General features: G+C 45.8%; 3 protein-coding genes across 3 annotated transcripts; all 3 read right to left on the bottom strand.

The window, feature by feature from the left end:
* Positions 1-3,092: 3,092 nt before the first annotated feature.
* Positions 3,093-6,161, bottom strand: LOC135536242 (titin-like). The gene is made up of 3 exons (XM_064962607.1): positions 5,631-6,161; positions 4,908-5,213; positions 3,093-4,030 (listed from the first exon to the last, which is right to left on the bottom strand). The coding sequence occupies exons 1-3, from the start codon at positions 6,064-6,066 to the stop codon at positions 3,717-3,719; spliced, it is 1,056 nt and encodes a 351-aa protein (XP_064818679.1). The 5' UTR covers positions 6,067-6,161; the 3' UTR covers positions 3,093-3,716.
* Positions 6,162-7,149: 988 nt separating this feature from the next.
* LOC135536244 (titin-like) lies at positions 7,150-8,763 on the bottom strand. Its single transcript, XM_064962608.1, has 2 exons — positions 7,522-8,763; positions 7,150-7,394 (listed from the first exon to the last, which is right to left on the bottom strand). Exon 1 carries the CDS (start codon positions 8,757-8,759, stop codon positions 7,680-7,682), a length of 1,080 nt encoding a protein of 359 aa, XP_064818680.1. The 5' UTR covers positions 8,760-8,763; the 3' UTR covers positions 7,150-7,394; positions 7,522-7,679.
* Positions 8,764-8,963: 200 nt separating this feature from the next.
* Positions 8,964-10,825, bottom strand: LOC135536249 (titin-like). The gene has a single exon (XM_064962615.1). The coding sequence runs from the start codon at positions 10,641-10,643 to the stop codon at positions 8,964-8,966; it is 1,680 nt and encodes a 559-aa protein (XP_064818687.1). The 5' UTR covers positions 10,644-10,825.
* Between the last annotated feature and the right edge of the window lie 1,065 nt (positions 10,826-11,890).

Genomic DNA, 11,890 nt, shown 5'->3' with positions numbered 1-11,890 from the left:
CAGCTGTCCTCCTTCTTAAAGGTGACTTATCAGCTGTCCTCCTTCTTAAAGATGACTTATCAGCTGTCCTCCTTCTTAAAGGTGACTTATCAGCTGTCCTCCTTCTTAAAGATGACTTATCAGCTGTCCTCCTTCTTAAAGGTGACTTATCAGCTGTCCTCCTTCTTAAAGGTGACTTATCAGCTGTCCTCCTTCTTAAAGGTGACTTATCAGCTGTCCTCCTTCTTAAAGGTGACTTATCAGCTGTCCTCCTTCTTAAAGGTGACTTATCAGCCCAGCGGTGAGAACACACCGGGTGGGAGGGAGGGAGAACGGGAGGGAGGGAGAACGGGAGGGAGGGAGAACGGGAGGGAGGGTGATACAGGCAGGATGGATCTCTCTCCTTGGCAGGACCCACTGAGGAGAGATGCAGGGACACGTAGAGATAGAGACAGAGGTAGAGACAGAGGTAGAGATGGAGACAGAGGTAGAGACAGAGGTAGAGACAGAGATAGAGACAGAGGTAGAGACAGAGATAGAGACAGAGGTAGAGACAGAGGTAGAGACAGAGATGGAGACAGAGGTAGAGACAGAGGTAGAGACAGAGGTAGAGACAGAGATGGAGACAGAGGTAGAGACAGAGGTAGAGACAGAGATAGAGGTAGAGACAGAGGTAGAGACAGATGGAGACAGAGGTAGAGACAGAGGTAGAGACAGAGGTAGAGACAGGTAGAGACAGAGATAGAGGTAGAGACAGAGGTAGAGACAGATATAGAGACAGAGGTAGAGACAGAGATAGAGATAGAGACAGAGGTAGAGACAGATGGAGACAGAGGTAGAGACAGATGGAGACAGAGGTAGAGACAGAGATAGAGACAGAGATAGAGACAGAGGTAGAGACAGATGGAGACAGAAGTAGAGACAGATGGAGACAGAGGTAGAGACAGAGGTAGAGACAGATGGAGACAGAGGTAGAGACAGATGGAGACAGATGGAGACAGAGGTAGAGACAGAGATAGATGGAGACAGAGGTAGAGACAGAGATAGAGACAGAGACAGAGATAGAGACAGATATAGAGACAGAGGTAGAGACAGATGGAGACAGAGGTAGAGACAGATGGAGACAGAGGTAGAGACAGAGACAGAGGTAGAGACAGAGATAGAGACAGAGGTAGAGACAGAGGTAGAGACAGAGGTAGAGACAGAGGGAGACAGAGGTAGAGACAGAGGGAGACAGGAAGAGGTAGAGACAGAGGTAGAGATAGAGGGAGAGACAGAGGTACCTACACCACCCCCACCAGCCACAACACCCCCACCAGCCTAGTGGTCAGAGAGTTGGGCTAGTAACCGGAAGGTTGCAAGTTCAAACCCCTGAGCTGAGAAGGTACAAATCTGTCATTCTGCCCCTGAACAGCCAGTTCACCCACTGTTCCTAGGCCGTCATTGAAAATAAGAATTTGTTCTTAACTGACTTGCCTAGTTAAATAAAGGTAAAATTAAATATTAAAAACCCCCACCACCCTCAAAACCCTACATGAAATGTGTGTTATTTCATAGTTTTGATGTCTTCACTACTATTCTACAATGTAGAAAATAGTACAAATAAAGAAAACCCCTGGAATGAGCAGGTCCAAACTTTGGACCGGAACTGTATGTAAAAGTCACATTTTATTTTTTTATGGTTACTAGTCCAACGCTCTAACCACTAGTCTACCTGCTGGTTACTAGTCCAACACTCTAACCACTAGGCTACCTGCTGGTTACTAGTCCAACACTCTAACCACTAGGCTACCTGTATTAGAGGAGAGAAAGAGAGAGAGAGATAGAGAGAAATCTATCGTGAGAGAGAAAGAGAGAGACCCTTTTAATTAAATTGAAATACAGAGACTGACAGAGGTCGAGAGTTTTATTACATTCTTTAGTAAACCATTGTTTAACTAGTCAAATCAGTTAAGAAGAAACTTGTATTTATAATGACGGCCTACTGGGGAACAGTAGGGGGAACAGTAGGGGGAACAGTAGGGGGAACAGTAGGGGGAACAGTAGGGGGAACAGGGGGGAACAGTAGGGGGAAACAGTAGGGGGAACAGGAGGGGGAACAGTAGGGGGAACAGTAGGGGGAACAGTAGGTTAACTGGGGGAACCTTGTTCAGGGGCAGAGGGGGAACAGTAGACAGATTTTTACTGCCTTGTCAGGGCTCCTTGTCAGGGATTCAATCCAGCAAACTTTCGGTTACTGGCCCAACACTCTATCCACTAGGCTACCTGCTGATTACAAGTCCAATGCTCTATCCACTAGGCTACCTGCTGGTTACTGGCCCAACGCTCTATCCACTAGGCTACCTGCTGGTTACTGGCCCAACGCTCTAACCACTAGGCTACCTGCTGGTTACTGGCCCAACACTCTATCCACTAGGCTACCTGCTGGTTACTGGCCCAACACTCTAACCACTAGGCTACCTGCTGATTACAAGTCCAATGCTCTATCCACTAGGCTACCTGCTGGTTACTGGCCTGCCGCCCACTCCTACCTGCTCCACTCTAACCACTAGGCTACCTGCTGGTTAGGCCCCACTCCCACTAGGCCCTCCACTCTAACCACTAGTCTACCTGCTGGTTACTCCCGCTCTAACCACTCGGCTACCTGCCGCCCCTCCACCCCTCCACTCTAACCACTAGGCTACCTGCCGCCCCTCCACTCTAACCACTAGGCTACCTGCCGCCCCTCCACCCCTCTAACCACTAGGCTACCTGCCACCCCTCCACTCTAACCACTAGGCTACCCTGCCGCCCCTCCACTCTAACCACTAGTCTACCTGCCGTCCCTCCACTCTAACCACTAAGCTACCTGCCACCCCTCCACTCTAACCACTAGTCTACCTGCCGCCCCTCCACTCTAACCACTAGTCTACCTGCCGCCCCTCCACTCTAACCACTAGTCTACCTGCCGTCCCTCCACTCTAACCACTAGTCTACCTGCCGTCCTCCACTCTAACCACTAGGCTACCTGCCGCCCCTCCACTCTAACCACTAGGCTACCTGCCGTCCCTCCACTCTAACCACTAGTCTACCTGGCTACCTGCCGCCCCTCCACTCTAACCACTAGTCTACCTGCCGCCCCTCCACTCTAACCACTAGTCTACCTGCCGTCCCTCCACTCTAACCACTAGGCTACCTGCCGCTCCTCCACTCTAACCACTAGGCTACCTGCCGCCCCTCCACTCTAACCACTAGGCTACCTGCTGAGAGAGTAGAGGCAACATGACTACCGTTATCTGACACACGTCTGTTTTTCGATTTCTTCTCTTAAACTGTTAAATATAATAATACCAATCAAATGTAAAAAAAAAAACGTGCAAACAGTCCACACGGCTGACAATATGTTTCCATGGGATTTCTTCAACATTGTAAAACTCACACTCTAAATAAACAAGTGATGACATTCCATCCACTGTTAACACTGTGATTTACGCACACCACAAATCAACCATTTTTACCTTTTTCCCAACAAGTCATACAATGGTTGAAGCATATCAAATCTTCTCTGCTATTAAAATCAGCTATCAGAACAGAAATATCGTCGACCAAATCAAAACAAATAGCTATTTCAGTAACCACATCAATGAAAAACTTTTAAAGAAAAAAAAAAACAAATGCAAATTTAACGACTTCGACCACTTTTCACAACAATACTAGCAAAGCCTCTGACAATTAAAAAAAAATCAGATAAAACCCATCTAATCTTCTTCGTAAGCGTCCGTGTCCACACACATCACCGGGCCGGCAGCGACGGACGGATTACTGACTGATCCCGCTGCATTCTTGGCCACGACTCTGAATTCGTAAAGCACACACTCCTTCAGCTCGGTCACAGTATAGTGGGTGTCAGACACGTTGGTGAGGTTGGCCTGCGTCCACCTGTCACTTTCTCCCTCTTTCTTCTCAACCAGGTATCCCGTTACCTTGCTACCACCATCGTAAGTCGGCTTCAGCCATTCAAGTCTGATGGAGGACTTTCTGATGTGAGTGATCCGCACGTTGGTCGGAGGCTCTGCAACAAACAACGACAACAAAAGATATAAAGGTTCAGATACAGTTGTTAATATTTAGTTTAAAAGGAAGTAGACAGTGTTATTGGAAAACACAACAAATTAAAGCAAGTGTAACGTGAGGTTTTAATAATAAACAGATATAACTCAATCCTGCTGACTACGCCACACTGTGATGGACAACCACTAGGGTCCTGTGTGGCTCAGTCGGTGAGAGAAATGTGATGGACATAGGTGATAGCGCTTGATGGACCAACCCAAGCGCCGTGGGAAATGTCGATTCCGCTGGTGATAGAGAAATGTGATGGACCAACCATATGTAAAATGTAGTGGCCCCAGATTAAGAAATATGATGGACCAACCACTTGATAAGTCGCTTTGGACAAAAGCGTCTGCTAAATGGGATATATATTTATATTTTGGACCAACCACTAGGTGATAGAGAAATGTGATGGACCAACCACTAGGTGATAGAGAAATGTGATGGACAACCACTAGGTGATAAAGAAATGTGATGGACAACCACTAGGTGATAGAGAAATGTGATGGACCAACCACTAGGTGATAAAGAAATGTGAAAATGTGATGGACCAACCACTAGGTGATAAAGAAATGTGATGGACCAACCACTAGGTGATAGAGAAATGTGATGGACCAACCACTAGGTGATAGAGAAATGTGATGGACAACCACTAGGTGATAAAGAAATGTGATGGACCAACCACTAGGTGATAGAGAAATGTGATGGACCAACCACTAGGTGATAGAGAAATGTGATGGACCAACCACTAGGTGATAGAGAAATGTGATGGACAACCACTAGGTGATAGAGAAATGTGATGGACCAACCACTACTGAAAGTAACGAAAGTTGCCTCACCACAAGCATCAATTGCCAGTACAGCGTCTGAGATCTTGCTAAGGGGACTGCATCCAGCTGCGTTTTCCGCTACCACCTTGAACTCATAGATGAGACCAGCAACGATGACGTTCGTCACTTTGAAGTGTGTGGCACGGATAACGGTTTTGTTCACCGTCTGCCACAGGATGCTGTTCTTGTCCTTCATCTGAAGATGGTATCCGACGACCGGTCTTCCTCCGTTCCAGTTCGGCTCCGTCCAGGCCACAGTGACGCTTTCTCTGGTTACAGACGTAACGATAGGGGGTGACGGAGATTCAGGGACGGCTATAGACGAAAGAAAACAACCTTTAGCGGTATCTTTTACAATAACACGTTCTCAGGTATTCTTTATCAGTTCAATGGGTGGCATAGTACAGCGCCCCCTAGTGGTCTGTCACAAGTTGATATGTTACATGTACAATTAGTTTTACTTTACCTTTATATAACTAGGCAAGTCAGTTAAGAACAAATTCTTATTTACAATGACGGCCTACCGGAGAACATTGGGGTTAACTGCCTTGTTCAGGGGCAGAACGACAGATTTGTACTTTGTCAGCTTGGAGGATTCGATCTTGCAACCTTTCGGTTACTAGTTCAGCACTCTAACCACTAGGCTACGCTGCCGCCACATGTATATACATGTATATATGGAGAGAGAGAAAATACAAAGATAAAAGGTGAATAGAGTCGTATAAAACTTACTGTAGTTGAGATCCACTCTGACGGCTGCAGAGTCGATGCTCTCACTGATGCCGTAGCGATTTTCAGCCCTGATTCTGAACTGGTAATCCCGTCCTGTTATGAGCTTCATGACTTTCATTGTGCATTTCGCAACGACCGAGGAGACTTGGGTCCAGTCGGCGTTTGTCGTTTCTCGTTTGGTTACAATGTAGTTTGTGACGGGGCTTCCGCCGTCATACCGAGGAGGAAGCCACGCCAGACTCACACTGTCCACCTCAGACATTCCAATAGGACCAACTGGGGCGCTGGGTCTGTCCAGAACCACGATGGTCACAAAAGACCTGCAGGCTCCGCTGGTGTTGGAGGCACATATGTCGTACCGTCCTGAATCGGTAGCAGTGCTCTCACGAAGACTGATGATAAGATGTTCAGGAGTGACTTCAGAGTTGAATCTCATCGTTGACTTCAACACCACGTCGTCCTTCGACAGAGATATTTTGGCGCAGGTTTCCCAGTAAGTGGGATCTGGCAATTTAGGTTTGATCCTGCTATGACGTAGACTATATTGTCAGGGAACTTGTTCATGTTAATTTCAGGAGGTTCTGTTGAAAGATAGATGAAGACGTGTTGAAGATATCAGATCACAATGAAACAATCTACATGTAAGAATCCGTTTTCCAGAATGTAGTAAACCATCTGTCTTGGTTATGAATGTGGTAAACTATCTGTCTTGGTTATGAATGTGGTAAACTATCTGTCTTGGTTATGAATGTAGTAAACTATCTGTCTTGGTTATGAATGTAGTAAACCATCTGTCTTGGTTATGAATGTGGTAAACTATCTGTCTTGGTTATGAATGTGGTAAACCATCTGTCTTGGTTATGAATGTAGTAAACCATCTGTCTTGGTTATGAATGTGGTAAACTATCTGTCTTGGTTATGAATGTGGTACACTATCTGTCTTGGTTATGAATGTAGTAAACTATCTGTCTTGGTTATGAATGTAGTAAACCATCTGTCTTGGTTATGAATGTGGTAAACTATCTGTCTTGGTTATGAATGTGGTAAACTATCTGTCTTGGTTATGAATGTGGTAAACTATCTGTCTTGGTTATGAATGTAGTAAACTATCTGTCTTGGTTATGAATGTGGTAAACTATCTGTCTTGGTTATGAATGTGGTAAACTATCTGTCTTGGTTATGAATGTGGTAAACTATCAGTCTTGGTTATGAATGTAGTAAACTATCTGTCTTGGTTATGAATGTAGTAAACAATCTGTCTTGGTTATGAATGTGGTAAACTATCTTTCTTGGTTATGAATGTGTAAACTATCTGTCTTGGTTATGAATGTGGTAAACTATCTGTCTTGGTTATGAATGTAGTAAACTATCTGTCTTGGTTATGAATGTGGTAAACTATCTGTCTTGGTTTATGCTCAGCAATTCTCTACCCTTAGTAACTGTACATGTAGGTTTGGGCAACAACTCACCAAGTTGCCCTTTAACTAACACAGGGAGAGCCATTTCTGTGGGTCACTGAATCCAGCGTGGTTTTCACACGAACTCTAAAAAAGTATTGAGTAGCTTCCTTCAGGTCGTACACCACAAAGTGGACGGTCTTGGTGACACCACACTTCACCCATTTATCCTGACCGTTCTCGAGAGCATCGATGCGATAACTGGTGATTCTGCTCCCTCCGTCATTCTCGGGCTTAATCCATGACAAGGACACGCTTTCGTTGGTGATCTCGGTGACTTCGATGGTTTGTGGTGGGCTTGGTTTTTCTGAAATCAAGAAGAAAAAAAAAGAAAAAAAATTCTGTTTACATTTTTTTTTTTAAACATACAAAAATGAAATTTTTTACAAATATATATTGGAACGTTAACATTTGGATTATCAGTTCTGGCATACCTGTAATCATTGCTCCGTATTTGGTCTCAGCTGGCAAGCCGGTTCCATACTGGTTTTCACCAGTGACTCTGAAGTAGTACACACCTCCCTCTTGTAGATCTGACACTCTGTAGGTCAGACGAGGACATGAATCTGTGACTCTGGTCCATCCTTGTTGTTCACCTCACGAATATCAACAAGGTAGTTGGTGACAGCAGCACCACCTTCGTTTTCTGGGGTATCCCAGGCAGCTGTTGCAGAGCTCTTGGTAACATCCTTGACCGCAGCACGACACGGTGGACCAGGAGAGTCAAGAACCCCTGACATTTAACGTACATGTGACTTTTCCAGCAACGTTTTGTAAAGTTACTGTATATTTTCCTGAGTCGTCTCTTGTTGCTTGATCCACCGTGATAGACGTGACGGTATCCAGTGGTATGAATACTGGCCCTCACTCTCAGGTCAACATCTGCCTTGTCCCACATAACGTTAGGAAAAGGCTTGCCGCTGAACGGCACAGTTAAGGTGAAAGAACTGCCGTCCTTTACAAGAAGAGTCTTTCGCATCTCATTGCTGATATTAAACTGTGGTTTCTCTTCTCGGTCCTCAGCTGCTTGTGGATCAGTAGGAGGGCTTGGCTCACTGACACCAATCTTGTTGATGGATTTGACAACAAATATATATTCTGCACCAGGTGTCAAACCAACGACAGTGGATTCAGTGTTCTCTGTGTTTGAAACACCGACGAACCAGTCCTCCTCATCGGTTCTCTTATATTCAACGCAGTATCCTGTTACAGCAGCTCCCCCATCAAACAACGGCTTATTCCATGAAAGAGTTACAGAAGTCTTGGTTGAGTCAATGACTTTGGGTTTAGCTGGTGGGGACGGCAGAAATTGTGGATCCTCTGCTTTTGTCAGTTTGCAAGGAATACTTGGGGGACTCAAGCCTGCAACATTTTCTGCATAGACTCTGTACTCATACTCACATCCCTCACAGAGATTGGATGCCTTGACCCTAAGGTCATTCACAGGCTTTGTGTTCACCTGTGCCCAGCGCATTCCTAATTTCTCTCGTTTCTCAATAACGTAGCCAGAAATGCTGCTTCCTCCATCGGACTCAGGTCTTTTCCAGCAGATTGTCATTGTCTCACTTGTTATGCTGGTGATTTCAACATCTGTTGGTGCAGCAGGGACAGTGAATGGATCTGTGGCCCTGGTTTGGCTCACTCTCCAAGGCTTCACCTTCTCCATATTCATTCACTGCTTTTACTCTGAAGATGTATTCCCTTCCTTCCGCAGACCGGTGACCTTGCATGTTGTAGCCTTCGTGTCTTCATATACTGAAGTCCAGGTGACACGACTGGTTTCACATTTCTCAACTATATAGCGCAGAATTTCCGCACCACCGTTTTTCTTGAGGTGGTCCCCAGGTCAAAGTGCATTTCTCTGCGGTCAGACCAGTCACATCCAATGGCCCAGAGGACGGTCCAGGGCGGTCAAGAACCTACAGTTTACAGACAGGGACCTTGTACCAGCAATGTTCTGCACTGTTACAGTGTACTGACCCGAGTCTCTTCGGATAGTGTCTCTGACTAGTAATGTGGTGGTAGTGTGTGTTGAAGTGATCTCTATTCTTGCCTTGATCTCAATCCTTTCACCATCTTTTGACCAGGAAATGACTGGACGTGGGCGCCCAGAAATATCTGCATCGATTCTCAGAACATCTCCGGCTTTGACAACGACTAATTTCTTATACTTGTTATCCAAGACAATGCGAGGTAGAACAACGTTATCCTTGACTGTGACGGCAGCTGTGCATTGCGATGGCTCACTGAGTACTCCAGCAGAGTTCTTTGCAATAACACGGAAGTCATATTGAATGTCCTCCGTAAGGCCTTCAATGTCATAGCAAGTTTCCTGGAGATTGGTGAAATTGCACTTCAGCCAACAACCATCTGGAAGCTCCCTGCGTTCAACAATGTAGCCAGTCACCTTGGCTCCACCATCATTCTCTGGCTTGGACCAAGTAAGAGAAATGGAAGATCTTGTGATGTCTGTGACTGTAAGGTTAGCAGGAGGATCACATGGGTCTCTTGCAGCTATAGGCTCAGTGGCTTTGCTGTATGGTCCAACACCAGCAATATTCTCAGCAGCAACACGGAATTCATACTGCAAGCTTTCTTCAACGCCATTCACTTTAAATTCTGTTTCAGCAATGAGACGTCCTCTGTTAGTTTTTGTCCAGCGAATACTGCTATAGTCCTTCATTTCCAGGTGATAACCGATGATTGGACTACCACCGTCACTGGCTGGTTCATTCCATGTAACCAACATGAAGGACTTTGTAGCCTGGGCAACACGGAGGGTAGTGGGAGGGCCAGGTGTCTCGAAGGGGTACTGTGCAACAACTGAAGCGGACTCCACAGCATGGCTCATGCCGTAACGGTTTTCAGCTGCAATTCGGAACTGATATTCAGTGCCTTGTGTCAAACGAGGAACCTTAATAGACGTTCTGGCAACTGTGGATGAAACAGTCTTCCATGTTGTAGTGGTAGTATCCCTCTTCTCTACTACGTAGTTGCTGATTGGACATCCACCATCGTAGAGTGGGGGATCCCAAGACAGTGAAATATAGTCAGCGTTGACCTCATCTACCTTGATTGCACCAGGTGGGCCAGGTTTATCCAAGATGACAACAGCTATTATGGCTGATTTTCTACCAACCGTGTTGGTTAAGGTGATCTCATAGTTCCCCGATTCCTCCCTGGTTGTGTTTCTGATAGTGATTAGTGATGCGTTATTAGATGTTAGAACGCTAACCCTGGTCGTCTCCTTCAATTCAACACCATCTTTGTTCCATGTAACCTCAGGTTCAGGTCTGCCTCTAAATGGAACATCGATCTTCAGGTCGTCTCCTGCCTTGACACTGTATGTGTTACACATCAGATCTATTATGGGTTCCGTTGTGTCGTTGTTTACTACGACAGCCTCTGCCAGTAGCTTAGGTTCACTCTGGCCTGTTTCATTGACTGCACTAATCCTAAATGAATATTCCTCACCTGTTAAGAGTCCATCAATAGTTGATCTCGATCCCCGTATCTCAGTACACACAGTCCATTTGTCATCGCTCTTGGTTTGCATTTCCACTACGTAGCACTTGATTCTGCTACCACCGTCATCGTCAGGCTTTTCCCATGACAGACTCACACTGTCGTGAGTAACATCTACAACAGTGACTTTACCAGGAGGCAAAGGAGCTTGGGATACCTTGATTGGTTCTGGTGTTTCTGCTGGCAAACCCACACCGAGCTCATTAACAGCTCGTACACGGAAGTAATAAATCCCCTTCTATAAGGTTGTCGATCTTCATTCTATTTCTTCCACAGTTCTGGAAACACTGGTAAAGGCCAGTCTTTGAGCTTCTCTCTTCTCCACAATGTAATGTGTGATCTTAGCTCCGCCGTCAATCAGTGGAGGCTCCCAGGATAGTGATACAGAATCTCTAGTAATGTCCTTGACTTCAAAGTGCTCAGGGGCACTTGGTGAATCCAACACCGTGACATTAATGAAAGCAGACTTCATACCGCTGACGTTCTCAAGAGTCAACGCATACTTGCCAGTGTCAAGTCTGTTGACAGTGTGGATGACAAGGACTGTGTAGGTGCTTGTGACCTCAATGTGTGCACGCTCAGTAAGAGGACCTTCCATCTTGGACCACTTGACTACAGGTTGAGGTTTTTCCTTTGAATGGGACAAACAGACGCAGTGTTGCACACGCCCGAACTGACACCATTTTCCTAAGGTCTGAATCGAGTTCAATCTTCGGTGCCTCCAAGTCTTTCAGATGTAACTTCTGAGTCCCTGGTACATCAGCTGGTTCCCCAACTCCTTCAGTGTTAATCGCACAGACGTGGAAGTTGTATTCTCCATTTTCCTTCAGTGTTTTCGCAGTGAAGTGTGTTTCTTCAACACCAGTTGGCGGTGTACAGGTTGTCCACTCTTCCTCATTTACTTCCTTCATCTCAACAACATATCCTTTGATGGCTGCTCCGCCATCATAGATGGGTTTTGACCATGAGATGGACACGGTTGTGGTTGACTGGTCTGTCACCCTAGGGTTGTAAGGAGGACCTGGTGGATATAAGGGGTCACAAGCTTTGATATATCCTGTTGGTTCACTTGGCACTCCCACACCAGCAGAATTCTCAGCAGATACTCTGAACTCGTAGGAATGCCCCTCGAGTCCGGTGCATCTGAACCGAATATCGTTAAGTCTTCTCTTGTTACACTTTGTCCATCTAACACCGTCTTTATCGCGTTTTTCAACGATATAGCCATCTATTTCTGAGCCGCCATCGTTTTCTGGACGACTCCATGTAAGGACCATT

The sequence above is a fragment of the Oncorhynchus masou genome, unplaced genomic scaffold, assembly GCF_036934945.1.
Source record: "Oncorhynchus masou masou isolate Uvic2021 unplaced genomic scaffold, UVic_Omas_1.1 unplaced_scaffold_582, whole genome shotgun sequence".
Taxonomy (NCBI): domain Eukaryota; kingdom Metazoa; phylum Chordata; class Actinopteri; order Salmoniformes; family Salmonidae; genus Oncorhynchus; species Oncorhynchus masou.
Note: the sequence above shows the minus strand (reverse complement) of the source record. Positions and strands in the feature narration are given on the sequence as shown.

What these genes read in the sequence shown, in the direction of transcription:
- LOC135536244 (XM_064962608.1), bottom strand. Translation starts at nt 8,759, where the DNA reads ATGAATATGGAGAAGGTGAAGCCTTGGAGAGTGAGCCAAACCAGGGCC.
- LOC135536242 (XM_064962607.1), bottom strand. Translation starts at nt 6,066, where the DNA reads ATGAGATTCAACTCTGAAGTCACTCCTGAACATCTTATCATCAGTCTT. An exon ending in CAGAGTGGATCTCAACTACA is followed by an intron (nt 5,214 to 5,630) that starts GTAAGTTTTATA and finishes TTTCGTCTATAG; the next exon opens with CCGTCCCTGAATCTCCGTCA. An exon ending in ACTGGCAATTGATGCTTGTG is followed by an intron (nt 4,031 to 4,907) that starts GTGAGGCAACTT and finishes TGTTTGTTGCAG; the next exon opens with AGCCTCCGACCAACGTGCGG.
- LOC135536249 (XM_064962615.1), bottom strand. Translation starts at nt 10,643, where the DNA reads ATGCAAACCAAGAGCGATGACAAATGGACTGTGTGTACTGAGATACGG.